The 22,451-nt window shown below is 46.8% G+C and overlaps 1 protein-coding gene across 1 annotated transcript in view; it reads right to left on the minus strand.

The window, feature by feature from the left end:
• Positions 1 to 20,833, minus strand: part of ZNF333 (zinc finger protein 333) — a 23,229-nt gene extending 2,396 nt beyond the window's left edge. Inside the window, 10 exon segments of the mRNA XM_007469112.1 lie at positions 91 to 186; positions 595 to 721; positions 1,322 to 1,410; positions 8,418 to 8,505; positions 9,716 to 9,832; positions 12,862 to 12,944; positions 16,287 to 16,382; positions 16,807 to 16,930; positions 17,998 to 18,041; positions 20,323 to 20,833. Of these exon segments, the coding sequence (XP_007469174.1) occupies positions 91 to 186; positions 595 to 721; positions 1,322 to 1,410; positions 8,418 to 8,505; positions 9,716 to 9,832; positions 12,862 to 12,944; positions 16,287 to 16,382; positions 16,807 to 16,930; positions 17,998 to 18,041; positions 20,323 to 20,833 (1,375 nt within the window).
• Between the last annotated feature and the right edge of the window lie 1,618 nt (positions 20,834 to 22,451).

Here is a 22,451-nt window from a genome sequence, read left to right on the forward strand (position 1 = left end):
GAGGAAAGAAGTGGAACTTACTGAGGGAGCTCAACCCAACAGCCTTCCCCATCAAGGGCACTAAGCACCCCTAATCTGCCTGGTGCTCACCTAAGTGGGTTCCTGGGAAGATCCCTCTCTCAGTGACACACAGCTCTTCTCTTTGCTCCAAATGGGAAAATGTACTGGCTTTGCAGAGTTGATCTCCTGCTCATGGGAAAAGATGCAGGGTATGAGCAACTACCCAGGTATGAGCCGATATTCTGAAGTCTTTAGGGTCACTGGAGATAGGAATAGCAAAATGGGCGCACCTATATCCTGATGGCACGGCCGAGCTCTTTCACTAAGGAACCAAAGTACAAGCTCCCTCATTGGGTCCCGAAGGACAGTGGGACTCTCCAGTCCCCAAAACCCGGTGCCTGGCTCAGGGACACACTTGAGAAGACCAGAAACAATGGACAGATCTTCATTTCCAAGAAGAAAGCACTAGACTATAAGCACAATGAAGGCAGAACCTTCCTGCCTCTTCACCTCTCGATTTCCGAAACCAGCACAGTTACGGGAAACCACAGTAGCTGCGCAAATGTGTGGATGAAGCAGCGAGGCCAGCCTTACCCACAGAGGCCAGGTTCCTATAGTTCTCCAGCATCACGTCTCTGTACAGGCTTCTCTGAGCAGAGTCTAGAAACAGCCACTCTTCCGGTGTGAACAGCACGGCCACGTCCGCAAAGGTGACTGGTTCCTAAAATGCACACCCGTCCCTGCTCAGCCAGGGGCCACCCCAACCAATACTCAAGAGGACAGTGTGGGGCTTGCAGGCCTGGGAAAGGGACACTTCCATGTAGAGGATGTTCAGACACAGTTCTGAGGTCTCTCTGCTCAGGCCTCGGAACTAGAACTCTTCTCCATCTACTCTTCCCTCCCTAAATGACAGCATCCCAAGGGGTGGCAGAAAAGGACCTCAACTTCATGACAGGACTTAGTTATTAACAACTAGCTGGGAAGCCCTTCCCCTCTAGCCCCAGGGTCCAGCAGACCTGATCGTGTTACAGGCAAGAGAAAAATGTTTGGTAAATGACAACTGTTTGCTCTTGGGAGACCATGATGACTATAAGACAAGGACAGCTCACGTCCTCGCCCTGCTTTCCCTCCTGACATTCAGCTGAACATGGCCCTTGATAACCAGGGCAAGGCCTGAATGAGGGAGTGGGGTCACTGCCCACCCACCACTAGAGGCCCAGTGCCTGGAAGCCTGGAGACCAGTCCTCTGGGGTCAAGAAACTCCCAGACAGGGGAAGGGGACAAGGAGGCAAAGCAAGAAGAACAAGTATTTGTTGCTTACCTGCAGACAAGTGTTCAGTGTCCCAGGAGCCACGGCTTCTTCCTCTGTGCTCTCCTCCCGGAGCCAGGTGGGGTCCTGAGCAGGCACTGCTGCAGGAGAAGAGGGGAGCCGTTAGGGTCTGGGCCTGGCCCAGTGACCCCACTTGCAGGGCCAAGGGCTGCCCACCCTGTGAATGACCGCATGTGCACACACATATGCACACACTCCCAGGGACACACACATGTAATGTACACAGAGAGATGCATGCACATATGCTTGCACACACTCCCAGCTGCTTGGGCACACATGTACACTCACACACATCAGTACACACACATGCATACATTCACACAAATGTTTACATACACACAGACACACCACGCATACACAGTATGCGCATACCCACACTGACAAGCACACACACAAACACACAGAAATATACAGACATACACACAGACACACACGCATGCACACAAGCATACACGCACACACACGTTTCCTCTGTTCCAAATCTCTGGAGCCACAGTCTCAATTCACCAACAGACTCTGAAGTTTCTGGGGCACCCCTTTCTCCCCCTTGATTCAGCCCTGGGTCAGCTGTTCTGCCTTAGCTGTTGGGCCCCTTCCTCTGCCCCAACTCTGCAGGGCCAATAGCACCCCAGGACTTACCACAAGTAGGGGACAGAGAAACCGCCACCTCCCTGTGAGTGTGCCTGAGAAGGAAGCATCCTTCCTTTCCTGCCTTCAAATCAACGTCCTCACCCGTACCAGGCCTCCTCACTCTGGCCTGTTACAGAGGAGCAAGGGATTCCCCAGCCAACCCTTGTCTCCCTGCACCCTCACCTCCCCTCTCAATGGGACCTTTCCCCTTGGTAATTAAACCTGAATCACATCCAATCCCTGACCCCATGTCATTAGTTTCCCAGGGCTGCTGTAAAAAAATACCACAATTGGCTGGCTTAAAGCAACAGAAATGTATTCTCTCAGAGTTCTGGAGGCCAGAAGCCCAATATCAAGGTGTGGGCAGGGTCACACTCTCTCTGAAACTCTGGGTAGAGTCCTTCCTTGCCTCTTCTTGGCTTCTGGTGGTGAAGGTCAATCCTGGGCTTGTAACTGCGTGTCCCTCCAATCTCTGCCTCTGTCATCACATGGCTGTCCTCCCCCCTGTGTGTCCCTGTCTTCACATGGCATTTTCCCCTTCTTATGAGGGCACCATTCATACTAGATTAGGGCCCACCATCATGACCTCATCTTAACTTGATGGCATTTACAAAGACCCTATTTCCAAATAAGGTCACATTCACAGGTACTGAGGGTTAGGCCTTCAATATAGCTTTTTTGGGGGTGGTCACAATTCAAGCTGTAATACTCCACACTTCCCTCTAGCTACTGTTCTATCTCTCTGTTCCCCATCGTGGGCAATCTCTGTATCCATTTTCTCACCTCCTACTCACTTCCCAACATCACCATTCCAAGGACCAGCACCTCACTAGGATCACCTGTGACCTCCATCCAGAGTGGGGATCTACTTGACATGTTCAGTCATCCAATCCCTCCATCTTAAAACCCACCCCCCTGGGCTTCAGTGCCCACCCCCACCCTGCAGCCTCCCTCCCGGTTTCCTGTATAGGCTCCTTCTCCATCACTTGCTGGTGTCCCCAAGGTGCACACCTTCCTCTTCTCACCTTGTAGTCTCCGCCTCGGAAGGCACCGTCCCCGGCTCTGGGCGTCAATTCCCAACTACCTGACAAGGCCCAAATCTCCAGGCTGACTCTCACATCTGCACTCCAGACCCATATACCCAACCATTGGCTCCGACATCTCCACTCATCTACCTGGGGGAATACGAATGAAACATCCAAAATGAGCTAGAGCAGGGGGCTGTTGCCCCAGCAGGCGGAGGACAGAGATTCAAGCCACAGAGGATCATTCTCAGGCTTTGAACTTGCCCTGCTGGGTTTCAAACTTACGAGAGACCCGGGACCCTTGTTTCCTCTCCGTTTGGGAACGGGAATGTCTATGCCTGCCCCACCATTGCATTTTGGAAGCAGAGAACCTGTTTTCTGGTTCTACCAATTTACAGATGGAGAGGAATTATGCCCCCAGGATGGATCACACCCCCAGTCTCACCATACCTGATTTAGATTATTTATATGACAAGATTTGGGACATTTTGAGTCAATATCTGGATGAGACTTTAGACAGAGTTGATGCTGGAATGGGTAAAAACTTTGGGGATGTTGGGATCATGTGACTGTATTTTGCATGTAAAGAGGATATGAATTTGGGGGGCCCAGAGAGAAGACTGTTATGAGTTGAACTGTGTCCCCCCAAAAAATAACAAGTCCTAACCCCCAGTACCTCAGAATATGACCTTACTTGGAAATAGGGTTTTTGCAGATGTTAAGATAAAGTTATGGTGGAGTAGAGGGCCCTTAATCCGATACAAATGGTGTCCTTATAAGAGAAGAGATACCGAATGAGGGGAGAAAGCCACGTGGCAAGGCAGGCAGAGATGGGAGCGATGCATCCACAAGCCAAGGAATACCGAGGCTTACAGCAACCGCCAGAAGCTAGGAAGAGGCAAGAAAGATTATTTCCCTGCAGGTTTCACAGGAAGTATGGCCTTGCCAACACCTTGATTTCAGACTTCTGACCTCAGAACTGTGAGACAGAAATTTGTTGTTTCATCCACTCCATCCAAAAAAAAAAAAAAAAATGCACTTATCACCTCTTCTTCTCAAAGCCTGTCCTTCTTCCAATGTCCCTGATCTCAGATGAGCAAAATCCCACCTGCTCTGACCCCAACAATCAGTCAAAAAAAAAAAAAAAAAATCAGTGATGACATTTCTACACCCACCTCCACCCACCCCATTCCCCTTCCTCCCACCCTGTCCCTGCTATGGGGAACGCCTATATCATGCCTTCTCATTTGGACCCACTTAAATGTCACTCCTTCAGAGAGTCTCTCCTCCCCAATACCCTTCTTTTCTCTAAAAAGACCCTCTCCTTTCTTCACAGCCCTTACCTATCTATAACCAGCTACTTTTTTTTTTTTTTTTTGCTTCCTTAGGTGATTATCTTCCGTCTCCCCCAATGGACTGGCAGCTTCAGAAGAACAAGCCTGGGGTCCTTTTCCTTTCGCTACACCCTCACCCCCCAACCGTGCTTGGCATATAAAAATGCCCTGGGGAGGGGGAAGGGTAAGCTGTGACAAAGCGAGAGAGTGTCATGGACATATATACACTACCAAACATAAAACAGATAGCTAGTGGGAAGCAGCCGCATAGCACAGGGAGATCAGATTGGTGCTTTGTGACCACCTAGAGGGGTGGGAGGGAGGGAGACGCAAGAGGGAAGAGATATGGGAACATATGTATATGTATAACTGATTCACTTTGTTATAAAGCAGAAACTAACACACCACTGTAAAGCAATTATACTCCAATAAAGATGTAAAAAAAAAAAAAATGCCCTGGAATGTCTGGTAAACGAATGCACACATGACTCACCAAACCATCTCAAATCGACCTCCTGTGTACATCTTACATGGATCCTAGCTTACCTGCTGTGCAGACAAGAGTTAACACAGCAGGCCTGACTGCTCTCCTCAGCAAGGCCTGCCAGCAAGGTTGACCTTTAGCTGGCCTCTGGGAACTTGGATTTCGAGAGGGTTCCCACCACCCTAACTGATAAGAGGGGTTCACTCTCTGCTTAAACTGTTTGTACAAACAGTGCGGTTTATGCTGAATGCCTGTTTTCCTTCTGGAAGTCTGGAATTTAGGTATGTGCTGGGAAGAGGGTGCCTACATGACCAGCCCCCAGGGAAAACCCTGGGCTCTGAGTCTCTAATGAACTTCCCTGTAGATAATACTGCACATGTGTTGTCACAGCTTGTTGCTGGAGGAATTAAGCGTGTCCCATGCGACTCCCTTGGGAGAGGACTCCAGAAACTTGTGCCTGAATTCCTCCAGACTTCACCCCATGAGGCTTTTCCCTTTGCTGATTTTGCTTTGCACCCCTTCAATGGAATAAATCATAGCCATGAGTACAACTGTAAGCTAAGTCCTGAGTCCTCCTAGCAAATCGTCAAACGGGGGAGTGGTCTTAGGGACCCCTGACACACCTACTCCACACTCACCCCCAAGTCTAGGCCACCACCATCCCTTTCCTAACTGCCTCCACCCACCACTCATATCCTCCCGAGGCCCATCCTCCTCCGAGGTGCTGAAAGACCAGGCTCTTCTTCCCCAGTGCCCAGTGGATTTTACAGACACCATTCCTAGGCCTGAACTCCTCTCCCCAAACCTCCAAACAGACCAACATCTAAACGATACAGTAATTATTATGGTCTTAAGCCACCCCTGTCCCCAGAGGTCAGGTGGCAGTGTCTAGTATCTTAGCTCGGGCGGCTGTAACAAAATACCACAGACTGGGTGGCTTAAACAACAGAAATTTATTTTCTCACAGTTCTGGAGGCTGGAAGTCTGAGTTCAGGGTGCCAGCATGGTCCGGCTCTGGTGAGAATGCTCTTCCTGGCTAGCAGACATCTGCCTTCTCATCGTGTCCTCACATAGTGGAGAACTCTGCTTTTTCTCTTCCTGTTCTTATAAGGACACCAGTTCTATGGGATCAGGGCTCCACCCTTAAGACCTCATTTAACCCTAACAACCTCCTTAAAGGCCCTGTCTCCAATACAGCCACATGGGAGGTTACAGCATCAACATATGCATCAGAGGGGGACAATACATAGCACCTGAAGACGTCTTTGATCGTCATGACTAGGGTGTTATGGGCTGAATTGTGTCCCTCCAAAGATTCATATGTTGAAGTTCTAACCCCTAGAATCTCAGAATATAACTGTATTTGGACATAGGGTCTTTTCAGAGGTCATTAAATTAAAATGAGGTCAGTAGGGTGGGTCCTAATCCAATGTAATTGGTGGAAATTTGGACACGGACACATACAGAGGGAAAATGCAGGAAGAAGACGGACATCAACAAGCCAAAGAACAGATCACGGCCCTCAGGAGAAATCATCCCTGCCAGCATCTTGATCTTGGACCTCTGTCCTCCAAAACTGTGAGAAAACAAAGTTCTGTTGTTTAAGCCACCCAGCCTGTGGTACTTTGTTATGGGAGCCCTAGCAAACTAATACAGGGGGAGGTGGTACTGCCAGCTAGTGAGTGGTGGCCAGGGATGCTGCTAAACATCCTACAACATGCAGGACGGCCCCCACCACAGAGATCCAGCCCCTGTATCAGGAGTGCTGCAGTTGAGAAACTTGGTCTAAACTTAAATTTCCCAGAGCTCCTCTCTGCCCCCTAAGATAAAGCCCTCCTGTTATATGCTTCTATTGCATTCCAGTCTCCATTTAAAAATCTGACCACCAAGCCAGACTGTGAACTCCATGGGGGAGGGCCTCAGGGTTTGGTCTGCAACTGTTTCCCAGTGCCCATCTCCCTGCAGGATGACAGCAGTGAGTACTTCAAGAGTACCTTCCAGAGTACTTCAAAAGCACAGAGCACACCAAGCACTTCAGCAGTACTTTATGGCACAGATGGCCAAAAAGCACATGAAAAGATGCTCAACATCACTAATCATTAGAGAAATGCAAATCAAAACTACAATGAGGTATCACTTCACACAGGTCAGAATGGCCATCATTAAAAAGTCTACAAACGATAAACGCTGGAAAGGGTGTGGAGAAAAGGGAACCCTCCTACACTGCTGGTGGGAATGTAAATTGGTACAGCCACTATGGAGAACAGTATGGAGGTTCCTTAAAAAGCTAAAAATAGAGCTACCATATGATCCTGCAATCCTGCTCCTGGGCATATACCCAAAGAAAACTATAATTTGAAAAGATACATGCACCCCAATGTTCACTGCAGCATTATTTACAATAGCCAGGACATGGAACCAGCCTAAATATCCATCGACAGAGGAATGGATAAAGAAGATGTGGTATATATATACAATGGAATATTACTCGGCCATAAAAAAGAATGAAATAATGCCATTTGCAGCAACATGGATGGACCTAGAGGTTGTCATACTGAGTGAAGTAAGTCAGACAGAGAAGGACAAACATCATATGATAACACTTATATGTGGAATCTAAAAAAATGGTACAAATGAAGTTATTGACAAAACAGAAATAGAGTCACAGATGTAGAAAACAATCTTATGGTTACCAGGAGGGAAAGGGGGGGAGGGATAAATTGGGAGACTGGGATTGACATATACACACTACTATATATAAAACAAATAACTAATAAGGACCTACTGTATAGCACAGGGAACTCTATTCAATACTCTGTAATGACCTATAAGAGAAAAGAATCTAAAAAAGAGTGGATATATGGATATATGTAACTGATTCACTTTTCTGTACAGCAGAAAGTAACACAACATTGTAAATCAACTATACTCTAATAAAATTTTTAAAAATAAATAAATAAATAAAACGAGTACATTATGGCAGAGCCTGGCCCAGAAGGTGTACCAAAAATATATAGAACAACAACATATAACCCAAATCTAAGAATTACTTCCTGTCAGTAGCATAATACAGATTCCAAATGCAAGACTGGATGATATGATTAATAAACAAAATTTATTATTCTTACAATATGGCAAGATGGAAGGAAACAAACACCTTGCAGTTCAAGCTACAATGTTATTTGTCCTCCAGAATTAATTTTTTCCCCCACTTCTCAGGAGATGTGGCTTTTAGCCTCATTTCTTAAAAGCTCAGTTCAAACATGTGCCACTTATAGTAAATTCAACTGTGACCTTCAGCATCGACATGCTTGCGCAGTGGAGAATTTAACCGTGCCCCAAAAGAGGTCTGGCCTTTGCCATAGTTGAGTGGGGACTGCTCTTCCATAACAGAAAGATCTGAAAACAAAAAAAAAACAAAAAAAGAATCCCAGCCCACAATGCCTAGAAAGTGCCTTTCCACTTGCATATGTAAATAATGAGCGATTGCTTCATATATTCTCTCCCTATGGCAACGACTGCAGTCAGAGGAAAAGGCGGCGGATGCAAGTTCCCAGACACAACACAGCACAGCGGGGCCCTCTGGCTGTCAATTCCACCCAGCTCTCACTCACCAGAACCCCCAGCCCCCAACAGGTTGAGGAGGCGCAGCGCAGGCTCCGGCGTGGCCACCCTCTGAATCTGCACAGCCACCTTCAGCCCCTGGACAGAGTGACAGGAACATATTAGTCACACAGTCGGTGGGATCCACTCACACCTGCTCACCCAGACTGAACTGGCATGACTGGCCCTGCTTTGGGGAACACACTGAACATACAGGGACAGGCCCTGTTCCCTTGTCCAGGTTTACAATTCTTCAGTATAAAGTTAACCACTGTCGTGGAATTTCAACTCCAAGATGGGATGGAGAGAGGGGGCCTGGGTAAGGGAGGCCTCCTCTGAACAGCCTCCGGTAGTGGGGGAAATGCTGGAGCAAAGAGGGGCAGTGGATGGCCAGCAGATTGAGGGGTAGAGGGAGGATGCAGAGGTGGACCCCTGCAAATGAGGGGACATTAGTAAACTATTCCGGAGGGGAAGCCCTGCTGTGGGAGAAAGGACCTGAACTCTCTACCGCCAGCCACTCCCTTGGGAAGGGTATTTGAACTGACTTGCATTTCTAAGGGATGCCTCTGGCCTCGGTGTCCAGGGTGATGCCCAGTGGCAGCAGGAGCCTGTCAGGAGCAGTTCCCGGGGGTCCAGGAGAAATAACGGTGGCTCTGGGCAGGGTGGTGGCACCAGGAACAGAAGGAGCAGTCAGAGGTAGGTTTATATTTTGGAGGAAAAGTTTGTAGGACTTGGTGGTGGATGGGAAGTGTGGCAGGTCCCTCACAGCAGGTGATGGGCAGGGACAGGTGAGAGGAGGCCCCTCCTCCTCAGCGCGGGGCTCATAGCACACCCTTAAAGTGTCCTTCTCTGTAACTCTGTCCACCTCAGTACCAAAACACAAGGCCCTGAGCCAAGAGCTTGGTTACCAGCCTGGACACTCTTCACACAGCCCTTGGACCACACTCATTCCTGTAGGTTTCCTGGCCATGGACAGGGTGGGAATGAGGGTGGAAGGACTGGACGAAGAAAGGCTGGACCCAGAGAGGCAGGGCCTAAACCCTAGTTGGTAGCCCCTCCCCTAGGACTGCTCTGGGCCTGACATCACACTAGGGATATTTACATTCAACGCAGAAACGCCACGGCATGTCCAGCAGTTCCTACCAGGAGGTAAGCCTGGGCCTCCAGCATGTTCCCTATTCCCCCAACAGTTGGCAGTTGGCCCTAGATTCATCCCTCCCTCCTGCCTCCCCACCTAACAAAACTCCTGAACCCTAGGCTTTCCTGGCTGGGGCTGGGGCCCTCCCAGCAAACCACTTCCCAGGCTTACCATGTCCTCAGAAGACCAAGGTGACTCCTGGAGAGCTGACCGGTCCCCTGGAGTCAGAGGTGTCCCCCTCTCTCCCATCATGGGCTTGATCTGCATCCTCAGGTCCAGCCCCAGCCCCTGGGAAAAGCCATGGAGGGTGCTGAGGACAGAGGAGGTATGGAGGCTGTTCTCACCCTCAGGGACCCTAAGTTTGGGGCTAGTGCCATCAGAATTTGGGGAACATGGGCCTGGTAGTTTCAGACCTCATGACTCCCCCTGTTGCACTGTGGGCCCCTGCCACCAACGAGGACTGATCATGCCAGAGACTTGGAGACAGACCTGACCCCTTTCTGGCTCTGGAGAGGCCCTGTCTGGAGGTTAGGCCACAAGCCCTTGGAGGCGCTACAAGATATTTTACTAGAAAGGTTTCTATAGAAAGGCTGGGAGCCCTTGGCTCTGAATATGAACTTCATTCTATGTTTTCTTAGATTCCATATTTGTCTACCTGGCATCCATCAATCACAGGGCCAAACTAATGGCCACAGTTGTTTACATCTCCCCTATGATCCACAGCTCGTACTCCGAACCACCTCCTTTATCTAGTTCTCACACACCAAGCCAACATTCCCCCTGCCCTAAATCACCAAGGCCAGTACCAGACAACTGGGGACAGCCCCTGTGCCTCAAGATCCCCCAGAATTATTACTCAAACTCACCAATCCTAAGCTGTTTACCCTGCCCTGCCCTGCCTTGCCTACAGAAAACCAGTAAAGGCTCTGGCCTAGAGTCTCCCCTCACTCCTGTCAGCCTCCTGACTGGTGCTGGTGCTTCCTCGTGTGGCCCTGTGTGGCGTGGCCAGCCCCCTCCTCTCAAGAAATGTAAGTCACTGTCACTGGCCTCTCCATGTCATCACTCAGTCACCTCCGTAAACTGAAATCCTGGGGGTACCATTTTGAGACAAATGTTTTAATCAGAATAATTCTGACACAGATCACTCTTCTTGAAGGTTTTTAGGAGTTCCACCTATTTGCTCAACACGTACTTATTGAGCACTGCTAGTACAGGCACTGTGGATCCAGCAGAAAACAAAAGAGGTGAAACCACAGCCTTGAGGAGCTGGGTGTTGTGCAGGAGAGGTGGCGTGGGTGGCCCTGGGACAGTAGGAAGGCTGAGCCTGGAGATGCCCATTCTTTGGGGCTACAGGGTCTTGGTCTGTCCCTGGCCACCAGCACTTATTCACACGTGACCTCAGAGCTGCGACAAGGCTCAGTGACACCCACATGGCCTAGAAGGGATAACCAAAGGTTCAGCCACATGGACCAAGTATCAGGATGTGCGATCCTCAAGCGGAAGACCCTGGTGGCTAAGGCGGCGGTCTCTAGAGACAGGCCTGGATTTGACTCCCGGCCTCACATATGCTGGACCACTTCGGGGCATATTCAGGGATGAAGTGCTTGATTCCTCTACACAGAAGGAACTGTAGTGGGATTCCTCTATATAGAAGAAAGTGGACCACTTATGCCCACTCAGAACATTCTCTGCCTGCCTGTTTCCAGATGCAGCAGAAGCCCCTCCTCTCCCACACTCAGTACTCACTACTGAGCTGGCAGTGAAGTTCTGTGGAAAGTGCTGGAACCCGAACTGAGAGGAAAGAGCCCACAGAAACCACAGAGGACACCCGTCCCTCATGGCCCTTCCTCCCTCACACGTTCCATCTGCTGATTGAGGCATGGTGCTGGTAGGGGCCTGGAGCCATCTATACCAGCATCCATCTGTTCACTCCTTCATTCAACAGGCATCAATCGAGAGCTCTATAATGGCACACAGAACACTCTATAATGGGGTTACTGCAACAACATCAGATGAGGCCCCTTGGATCCAGCAGCTCCAGTAAGACATTTGCCGATCTTAAGATCTCAAAAGCCAGCGCCCTTTCCCAAGCAGCTAGTGGAGGACGTTCTCTTCTGAAACAAGAGCGTAAACCAAGGACAAGGAGGATCTGGGCACTAAGGAGAGGGCTCGGCTGCCCTGGGGTCTGATGCCAGCCATGCGGGGGCGAGAGTTTCAGCTGCCTGGCAGCCCACTCCTCACGAGGCTGTGCAGGGTTGAGGCTCCGCATGCTCAGGGCACAGGAATGGAAAAGGGGTCTCTACTACCCCGGCCTCAGCACCCCATGTACTGTGCCAGTGTCTCTGACACTCTGAGGCAGACACCATGTGTGACAGAGGTGGAGAGGCACATATTGAGGGAAGCTAGATACCTCACTGGCTGTGGGACAAAGAGGCCCAGGCTGGGAGTGAAGCTGGGCTCTGTATGTCCCTCTATCCAAATCTTAGCCCTAACCCTAAGCTTCAAAACCCCAAGAATGGGAACTCAAACTTGGAGGCTTGGTAGTTTAGGAAGGCAGGAATTCAGGGTCAAAGGGGGGATGGCAGGACTCTGCATTTTCTCATGCACCGTACTGTGCAAGCTGGTTCTGAATGATTTTCCACTCTTTGACAAGGGCTTCCTTCCAGTGTGGGGTCTCAACTTGTCTCCCTAGGGGCGTGGGACCCCTGACAACTTTCCCACATTCTTTACAATCAGAGTGGCCCTCTCCTGCAGGTCCTCTTGTTCAGATCCAAGTTATAGTTCCTCCAGGAGCCTTTCTCACCACGGTTAAATCAGCAGGTGGCTTCTCTCCAGGAGGAGTTTGCTCCTGACAAGCGGTGGATGATGACAAAAAGGTCACCCAGGGATGCTCCTTGTCAGGGGCACATTTTTCAGCATTTTCAAAGGTGTGCCTTGTTCAGACAGGTCGAGTTCTTCCAGGATGTTGCAGGTTCCACCACTAGGCTTTCTCCCATCCTGAACTTACATGGGGCATCTCTAACAGACAGCGTGTTTCTGATCACTGTTGAAGAGTAAATCACACTGATACAATCGATGTCTGACTCTCACTGATGGAAATATGTACTCAGGGGAACTTTCTAAGAAGAAAGAATCTTAAGTGATAGGTGGGATTTGCCCAAATTCATGGGTCATGGATGCTCCCTCCAGACACTTCATGTCCTTGAGGAAAAGCCCTGGCTCAAATATCTGCCTGGCCCTGGTGTGCGTGTCCAACTCACGTATTCCTCAACTTCTTCTATGAGAGGGAGTAAAGAATCATCACCCGTGAATCTTACCGTTTGCAAATCATGGGATGAATTTTCCTCCAAAATATCCTGCAGAGGAGTAGACTCTTTGGGTTGAAGTTGAGATTCCCAGTCTAAAATGAATTGGAAAAAAAAAAATTACCTTCTTTCAGAAAGTAGTAGTGGCATGATATTGACACACACAACATGTTTTGTTTTTTTTCAATATTGACCCTAAACTTGGGTCAGTACTGAAATGGAAGAAGGTATCAGTGAGAAAGTGAGGCTCTAAGAGTAGGAATTGGGCAGTGATGGGAATGAGGTGGAAATGAGACTTTTTTCCCAGCAAAGGAATCCGTGGAGATTGAAAGTGACATTATCAGACAGTGTTATCAGGCAAACAAGTAAGAAGCAATTAGACAAGGAACACACAAAGAAATGTTTGGTTTAAAGAGGAATTGGACGATAATTGTTTGTATGATATGGAGAAATTGGAACCCTCATGCACCGCTGGTGGGAAGGCAAAATAGTGTGACTATTCTAGAAAGCAGTTTGGCAGTTCTTCAAAAAGTTTAAAAAATGACCCAGCAATTCCACACCTAAGTATATACTCAAGAGAAATGAAAACATATCCACACAAAATCTTTTCTTTTAATTTTTGAATTATATTTTATTTTTTTATACAGCAGGTTCTTATTAGTCACCAATTTTACACACATCCGGGTATACATGTCAATCCCAATTGCCCAATTCAGCACACCACCACCACCACCACCCCGTGGCTTTCCCACCTTGGTGTCCATACGTCTGCTCTCTACATCTGTGTCTCAACTTCTGCCCTGCAAACTGGTTCATCTGGACCATTTTTCGAGGTTCCACATACATGCGTTAATATACGATATTTGTTTTTATCTTTCTGACTTACTTCACTCTGTATGACAGTCTCTAGATCCATCCACATCTCAACAAATGACTCAACTTCGTTCCTTTTTATGGCCGAGTAATATTCCATTGTATATATGTACCACATCTTCTTTATCCATTCATCTGTCAATGGGCAATTAGGTTGCTACCATGACCTGGCTATTGTAAATAGTGCTTCAATGAACACTGGGGTGCATGTGTCTTTTTAAATTATGGTTTTCTCTGGGTATATGACCAGTAGTGGGATTGCTGGATCATATAGTAATTCTATTTTTAGTTTTTTAAGGAACCTCCATTCTGTTCTCCACAGTGGCTGTATCAATTTACATTTCCACCAACAGTGCAAGAGGGCTCCCTTTTCTCCACACCCTCTCCAGAATCTGCTGTTCATAGATTTTCTGATGATGCCCATTCTAACTGGTGTGAGGTGATACCTCATTGTAGTTTTGATTTTCATTTCTCTAATGATTAGTGATGTTGCGCAGCTTTTCATGTGCTTCTTGACCATCTGTATGTCCTCTTTGGAGAAATGTCTATTTAGGTCTTCTGCCCGTTTTTGGATTGGGTTTTTTGTTTCTTTAATATTGAGTTGCATAAGCTGTTTATATAGTTTGGAGATTAATCCTTTGCCCGTTGATTTGTTTGCAAATATTTTCTCCCATTCTGAGGGTTGTCTTTTCATCTTCTTTATGGTTTCCTTTGCTGTGCAAAAGCTTTGAAGTCTCATTAGGTCCCCCCATTTGTTTATTTTTGTTTTTATTTCCATTACTCTAGGAGGTGGATCAAAAACGATCTTGCTGTGATTTATGTCAAAGAGTGTTCTTCCTATGTTTTCCTCTAAGAGTTTTATAGTGTCCGGTCTTACACTTAGGTCTTGAATCCATTTTGAGTTTATTTTTGTGTATGGTGTTAGGGAGCGTGCTGATTTCATTCTTTTACATGTACCTGTCCAGTTTTCCCAGCACCACTTATTGAAGAGACTGTCTTTTCTCCATTGTATATCCTTGCCTCCTTTGTCACAGATTAGTTGACCATAGGTTTGTGGGTTTATCTCTAGGCTTTCTATCTTGTGCCATTGATCTGTATTTCTGTTTTGTGCCAGTACCATATTGTCTTGATTACTATAGCTTCATAGTATAGTCTGAAGTCAGGGAGTCTGATTCCTCCAGCTCCATTTTTTTCCCTCAAGACTGCTTTGGCTATTCGAGGTCTTTTGTGTCTCCATACAAATTTTAAGATTTTTTTGTTCTAGTTCTGTAAAAAATGCCATTGGTAATTTGATAGGGATTGCATTGACTCTGTAGATTGCTTTCAGTAGTAGAGTCATTTTCACAACATTGATTCTTCCAATCCAAGAACATGGTATAGCTCTCCATCTGTTGGTATCATCTTTAATTTCTTTCAACAGTGTCTTATAGTTTTCTACATACAGGTCTTTTGTCTCCCTAGGTAGGTTTATTCCTAGGTATTTTATTCTTTTTGTTGCAATGGTAAATGGGAGTGTTTCCTTAATTTCTCTTTCAGATTTTTCATCATTAGTGTATAGGAATGCAAGAGATTTCTGTGCATTAATTTCATATCCTGCAACTTTACCAAATTCATTGATTAGCTCTAGTAGTTTTCAGGTGGCATCTTTAGGATTCTTTATGTATAGTATCATGTCATCTGCAAACAGTGACAGTTTTACTTCTTCTTTTCCAATTTGTATTCCTTTCATTTCTTTTTCTTCTCTGATTGCCGTGGCTAGGACTTCCAAAACTATGTTGAGTAATAGTGGTGACAGTGGACATCCTTGTCTTGTTCCTGATCTTAGAGGAAATGCTTTCAGTTTTTCACCATTGAGAATGATGTTTGCTCCACATAAATTCTTATACATGAATGTTCAGAGTAGTACTACTCCCAATCACCAAAAAGTGGAAACAAGCCAGATGGCCATCATCTGATGAATGGATGAACAGAATGTGGTGCATCCACACAATGGAATATCACTCAGCCTTAAAAAAGAATGAAGCATTTCATGCTACTACATGGAAGAACCTCAAAAATATGATGCTGAGTGAAAGAAGACAGATACAGACGTATGATTCCATTTATATGAGATGTCCAGAACAGGCAAATCCACAGAGACAGAAAGTGAGTTAGTGGTTGCTGGGGGCTGCAGGAAGGGGGATGGGGGGACTGCTAATAAGTACAGGGTTTCTTTTGGAGGTTATAGAAATGTTCTGGAAATAGATAGTGGTGATGGTTGCACAACTCTGTGAATATACTAAAAACCTCTGAATTGTACACTTTAAAAGGGTGAATTTTACAGTATGCATCTCAAATTTTTTTTTTTTTAAAGAGAAACTGGAACAGATCTTTTTCTGAAACCAACAAAAAGTAAGAGAGTTAAAAAGTGAAAAGAAGAGCTAAAGGAACTCACCCCAAACAACCTTATTTCCCCTCAGAATAAAGAACCTTAAAAATGCCCTCAGACTGACACTTCCCAGCAGCACCCACCCTCAAACCCCGGTCTGGATGGGTCACAATATGCTACGCCCCCTGGTACTCACCCACACCCGTGGCACAGAGAATGCCTCGTTCTGCTGTCATCAGCTCTTCTCTTGGCCCCACCTGGGAGACCAGACAGGCTTTGCAGAATGGAGTCCCTGCTGGTGGAGAAAAACATATGTGCTGAGGGAAGGGAGGGCTTGCAGAGGAAAATAAATGCTTCCCCTGCCGGCCCGCCCTCCACCTGGACTTCAGCTCCTGACCCCGAGCAAGTACATGGGGTACCTAAGTGATCACATCCAGTTTTTAATGAACTCAGTGAGGTTCTTTCACAAGGGCCCAAACTACAAACGCTCCCTCTCTGCCCCATGGAAGTGAGGTTCTCTAAGTCCCAAAGCCCAAGGTCAAGGTCAGTGAGACCCACACGAGTGACTATGGAGAGAATTAAGTAAAAGCAATGCATGGAGCTGTTATCCTGCGGAAGCCCGTGAACTGGAAACCCACACTATATCACTGTGGTCACGTGGCAGGCACTTAAAAAGCATTTGCATACAGGAAGGACCGGAGTAGCACCAGCCTTACCCCGGGGGGCCAGGGTCCTGCAGTTGTCCAGCAGCACGTATCTGCAGAGATTCCTCCGAGCGTCATCCAGCAATGCCCACTCCTGGATGAGCCCCACTGCCACATCCTCCAAGGTGACTGATTCCTAAGACAGTACACATATTCCGGCTCAGCAAGGACCACCCTCACCATTCTGCAGGATGAGGGGTTATCCCTGGGGAAGGTAGACCCAATGCAAGAACATTCAGAGAGTGTTCTCTCCAAAGCAGGGCTTAGCAAACCCGGCCTGCCTCCTGTTTGTCTGAATAAAGTTTTACTGGCAAACAGCCACACCCGTTTGTTTATCTCTATGGCAGTTTTTGTGCTACAAGGGCAGAATTGAGGAGTTGCTGGGACAGAGCTCATATGGCACACCCAGCAGAAAATACTGACTTTCTTTTAACATTTGGACAGATCCAAAAGTATAAACTTTGGCTCTCTGTCACTCCACTAACCAGTGATGGCGGAGCCTGTTCTTCTCAGCATTACAGAGATTTTCCTAAACTCCCTATTTAAGACATCAAAAGTTTGGGTTTGATCCTTTAATTTTCATGAAGTCCCTAGGATGCCGCCCAAGACATAGATAAGCATTTAGTCATTTTTTATGCTTGTTAAAATAGGACTTCCATTGCATCTGAGAAACTTGATGGCCTTTTAATCTCAGAATTCTCTACAACAGCACTGACTGGTAAAGCTCAATGGGAATGTTCTATGTCTGCACTTTCCAAAAAGGCAGCCACTGGCACGTGTGGCTACTAAGCACTTGAGAAATGTACTTTGGGTGACTGAGTAACTGAGGTTTTAATTTTGTTGGATTTTAATTAATTTTAATTTTACTGTATAGAGCCATGTGTTTTTGGTAGGTCTCATGAGCGATGGCAGGGATGGCCCTGGAGCTCTGCTGCTGCCAGCTCTAAATGAGCCCCGCACTGCAGTCAGACTCTGGAATTAGGCACAGAACCCCAGGGTCGCTTTGGGAACCCTCCACCCAAACCAGTTTCCACCAGACGTCATGTACTGAAAGAGGTTGCCAGGTCCTGGGGACGGTGCTAAAGATGCCCCACACTTCCCTCTTCTTTCTTCCTCAGTTGGGAGGCAGGCAGAGAGGAGACAGGGCCCAGAGTACATAATTATTCCCCCCTCAACCATCCTAACCACCCCCTTCCCCCTCACCATGACACCAGCGCCAGGGTTTAAAGTTTCCGTAGGTGTCCTTCCTGCAATAAGAGAGACAGAGGTAAAAGAAGAAATGAGAGTGGAAGCAGAACACCAAGCAGGGGTTTGCCCAGGTAATTCCATTTCTGTGGACCACCAGCAGGGCGGCCAAGCGAAAGATGCTTACCCGGAAATTATCTCAATAAGGAACATATTGTGCCCCGAGCCACCTTTCACACCACAGGCCCTGACCACTTCTACTGGCTCCAGTCACCTAATAAAAGGATCATTTCTCCTCTTATCCTCCCTGAAAACACCTCTAGCATCCTCTACACTTCCTCCACTGCCCTTATCAAGTTGCGATTTTTTAATATGTATTTGTATAGGTAAGTTTGCCTCTCTCTCTCCAACCACGATGTAAACTCTCGAAGTATAGACCTGTGTCCACTTTTTTCAGGACTCCAAATCCTGCCACCAGAACAGCACTTGATAAGTACTAAGTACTTTATGTACTAGGGGCTGGCAAACTTTCTGTAAAAGACCAGACAGTAAATATCTTAAAATTTGTGGGCCACATGTATGGCAACTATTTAACTGTGGTTATAGCACAGAAACAGCCACAGGGAACACATAAACACGTGTCCCAATAAAACCTTATTAATAGAAACCAGCTCCGGGGCAGGTTTGCCCACAAGTCAGTTTGCCAAGCCCTACTCTATATCATGTGGTAGAGAGAATACATTGAGCACCAAATTCTCTCAGTTCTACCTCTTATGCATCGCAAACATTCCAACTTTTTCGATTCCACGATCACCACCAAGCCCCAACTTTTCCAACTCCACAAGCGTCTGAGTCCTGAACTAACCCAAGTCGCTCTATGTGTGGACTTTGCATTCATTCTTGTCCATCCTAAACACCATGCTCAACCCAGGAGTTGGTGGTTTGTTTCAATCACAAACAAAATCATATTACTCCCTACTTAAAACTCTGATTCAGTGGCTTCCCATTGGCCTTAGAACAAGGTCCAAAGTTTACCATGGCCTTCACGGCCCTGCCCTCCTCTCCTCCTGGCTTTTCCATTCGGTACTTTGTCTTCTGTGTTTTAGCTTTACGCTATCTTTTCTCAGCTCCTGGAATACACCAGGCTTTGTACTGCCTCAGGGATTACGCCTCCCCCGTTCTTTCAAATCTCCTCCCCACTCTGACTCCACAGCCTGACCCCTGTCTAGCTACATAAAACTCATCTTTTAAGTTCAAACACTTGTCCTGTTCAAGATATTTTTGCTGATATCCTCCTCAAGTTCCCCTGTTCTGTGTTTCTACATCACCCTTGTCATTATTAATTTAAAATCTGTCTTCCCAGCTAGAATAAAACCTCCACAGGGGCAAGCATTAGATCTATTTCAGTCACATTGTTTCCCCTGTACAGGGCCCGGCTCATTTAGGGCACCCCCAATGAAAATATGCCAAACAATCAACACTCCTCAAGAATAACTCAATATAGTTAGACTAAGAAGGCATGTGCCCACATGCACACTCACACACTCACACACACACACACACACACACAAAGACAACACCACAAGTCAAAAATAAAAATGACTTAAAATGCCTGTTCATATAACAAAAATCACAACACTAGATTTCAGCTGTCTTTAAGAAACGTTAACTCTTTCTAAAAAGGCAAGGTGGGACATGAATCCTCTCTAAAAACAAACACCACACTCATCAAATTGAAATCTGATGCTTAATTTTCCTCCAGAATTAATTTTTTCCCCATTTCTCATTAGAAGTGAGTCTTAACCCTATGATTTAAAAAAGACATCCCATTTACTGCCAACTCAATTTCAATTCCCGGTACTAACAAAGTTTATGTTCTTTTTCCCGGAGTCCCATTTTTTGAAGCTTTATGGTGATTTACAGGCTGGAGCCAACTTGAAAATAACTGAATAGTCTTACTTTTCTTTGATGTTAATAAGACTTGTGACATAAGTGAGAAATAGCTTTTATTAGGACATGCTCCCCTTACAGTTAAGAAAACTGATACAAAGTCAAAGTTAGAAGGGAGGGAGGGAGGGAGGGAGGGGAAAGGAAAGGAAAAGGAAAAGAAAGCTAAGTTAACAGGGCCTAAGGTAAGCAAGTGCAAATTGTCAGTCACCAACTAATTCATCCCTTGATAGAGGGTACATTCCATTTTTTAAATTCACATGCCAAGTCACTCAAACCAGTTTGCACATGTAGACTCAGACCTAAATTTCCATTTGCAGAGCTAGATAACCTGAAACGTAATATGAAATAAAACGTGATTTATTAATAAACAGTTATCCTGCATATGGGAGATACGGTAGGCCAACAAATCGGGGAAGACGGGTGAGTGCTGGGGCCGGCTGGTGTCACCACTTCTTAGCTGCGGGACCTGGTCTGTACTTCGTGACTTCCCCTTCAATAGACGGATGACAGTCCTGTTGGCCCGAACAAGGGGTACCTGAGAGCGACAGACCGAACAGGGGGAGCCCGGCTGCAGAGCCGAGCTGTGCGGGCCCCATCCCGGCCCCGGGGTTACCGCGGGGAGGAAGCACCTTGGCCCGGGCAGCCGTCCTAGACCCTCCGGCCCCTCCTCGCGCCCGCCGAGCCCCCCCCACCCCGCCCTCCCGAGGGGCCTGGCCGCACCTGCAGAACGGCCGGAGACACTCCCACCGCAGCGCGCCGTGCGGCCCCGTACAGCCGCCACCATCCGCCGCCGCTGCGCACTTCTGCTTCCGGTGTCAGGGCCGCTGGGAGCGGAAGTGGTCCGGGCACCGGCCCTCAGGGCCAGAGGACCACCGGGCAGTGGCGGAAAGGTTGACTCCTTCATCCAACCTTGGAGGAAAAATTCTAGTTTCCTTCCCCAGAGCTGCAGGCGAGGTTAAGCTATGAGGTGAGGTCTGACCGAACCTAAAGAGTGGGGTTGGAGCGGGGTGTATGCCGACTGGTCGGGGCTAAGGACAGAGCTGAAGCCCGATGGGCGGGGATTGGGGCAGGGCCAGGGCTTGGTGGGCGGGATAGAGGCGGGGCCTCGCTGGCTCGTTGGCACGCTCGACGTTCTACTTTCCTCTCTCCCTTCCTTCCCCACCACCCTGCCCCGCCCGGCCTTCTGCTTTGCCTAAACCCAATGCCCAGCAAAAACATACCCATAAGTGAGATTTTTTTGTTCAGAATTTCTGATTTCTTCAAAAAATAAGATTATATATTCTACTTCTTCTACAATTTGCCTTTCTCACTAAAAATAAGATGTGAAAATCTATTCAAGGCATTAGGTAGATCTGTTCTTTTTAAAATTATGTATTTGTTATGTCATACAGATAATACATACATACAGGAAAAGTTCAAATGGGGGATCTCCCTCCATCCCTAAGTTTTCCTCCCCAGAAACAACCACTGTGACCAGTTCCCTGATATCGTTTATATTTCAAGCACCGCGTGTATTATTTCTCTCAATAAGTAACCTACAGAGCATCAGTTGATTGCTACATGCTAAGGTTACAAAGCCCTTTCCTGCAAGGGTGCTACAAGTGGAGGATTGGAGGGAAGATGTGGAGAGAGAGATCAGATTGATCCATTCCAATAAAACTAACTTAACACATTGTCATATGTGATGTATTAGCAGAATGTTTTTAACTGATAAGGAGCTGTGGAAGAGAAATAAAGAAATTTGGCATAGTTGGTTGAAAGTAGCTCTTAAAGGATGAATATCAAGTCATGGAGAATGGTTAGTGCAGTGGGTGAGAAATGTTGCAACTTGGGGGTATAGTGTGAGCAAAAACACAGAGGCAAGGGGGAAATACATGTTCTGGGAACACTGAATAATGAGTTATGGCTAGAGAGTAAAGCTCTTTGTGTGTGTTACTGTCACAGGAAATACACAAATAGATCAAAGAAACAATAGCTCAGAAGCAGACTCAGGCATATATGGACTATTAGTATGGGTTAGGGGGTAGTATTCAAATCAATGGGGGAAGGAGGCAGTTGGGACAATTGGCTAAAGGATTAAGTTCTTAGATCCCCATTTCACATCATTCACAACAATAAATTCCAGGAAGACTGACTCAAACTTAAAAAAAGAACTTTAAGATATTAGATGAAAGTATAGGAATAGTATTCCTAACAGATTTTGCTTTATATTTTTCAAAGGTATGGTATCAGTTGCATAGCCCAATGGTTAAGAGTACTGGTTTTTGATACTTAACTAGCCAACCTGTGACCTACCTAATTTCTCTGTGCCTCAAGTTTCCTAAACTGTTGAGTGGGGGCAATAATGAGATTGCACTGAGGATTGGATGATATAATGCCTGTATGCAAAACACTTATCATAATACCTGACATGTTATAAGTGCTCAATAAATATTGGCTACTATCATTATAGTTTTTGATGACATAACCTTATATCAGTATAAAATCTCCCCCTCTTCCCTTTTTAAAATTGGCCTTTAATT

This window comes from Lipotes vexillifer, unplaced genomic scaffold (genome assembly GCF_000442215.2).
Source record: "Lipotes vexillifer unplaced genomic scaffold, Lipotes_vexillifer_v1.1 scaffold1699, whole genome shotgun sequence".
Lineage (NCBI taxonomy): Eukaryota > Metazoa > Chordata > Mammalia > Artiodactyla > Lipotidae > Lipotes > Lipotes vexillifer.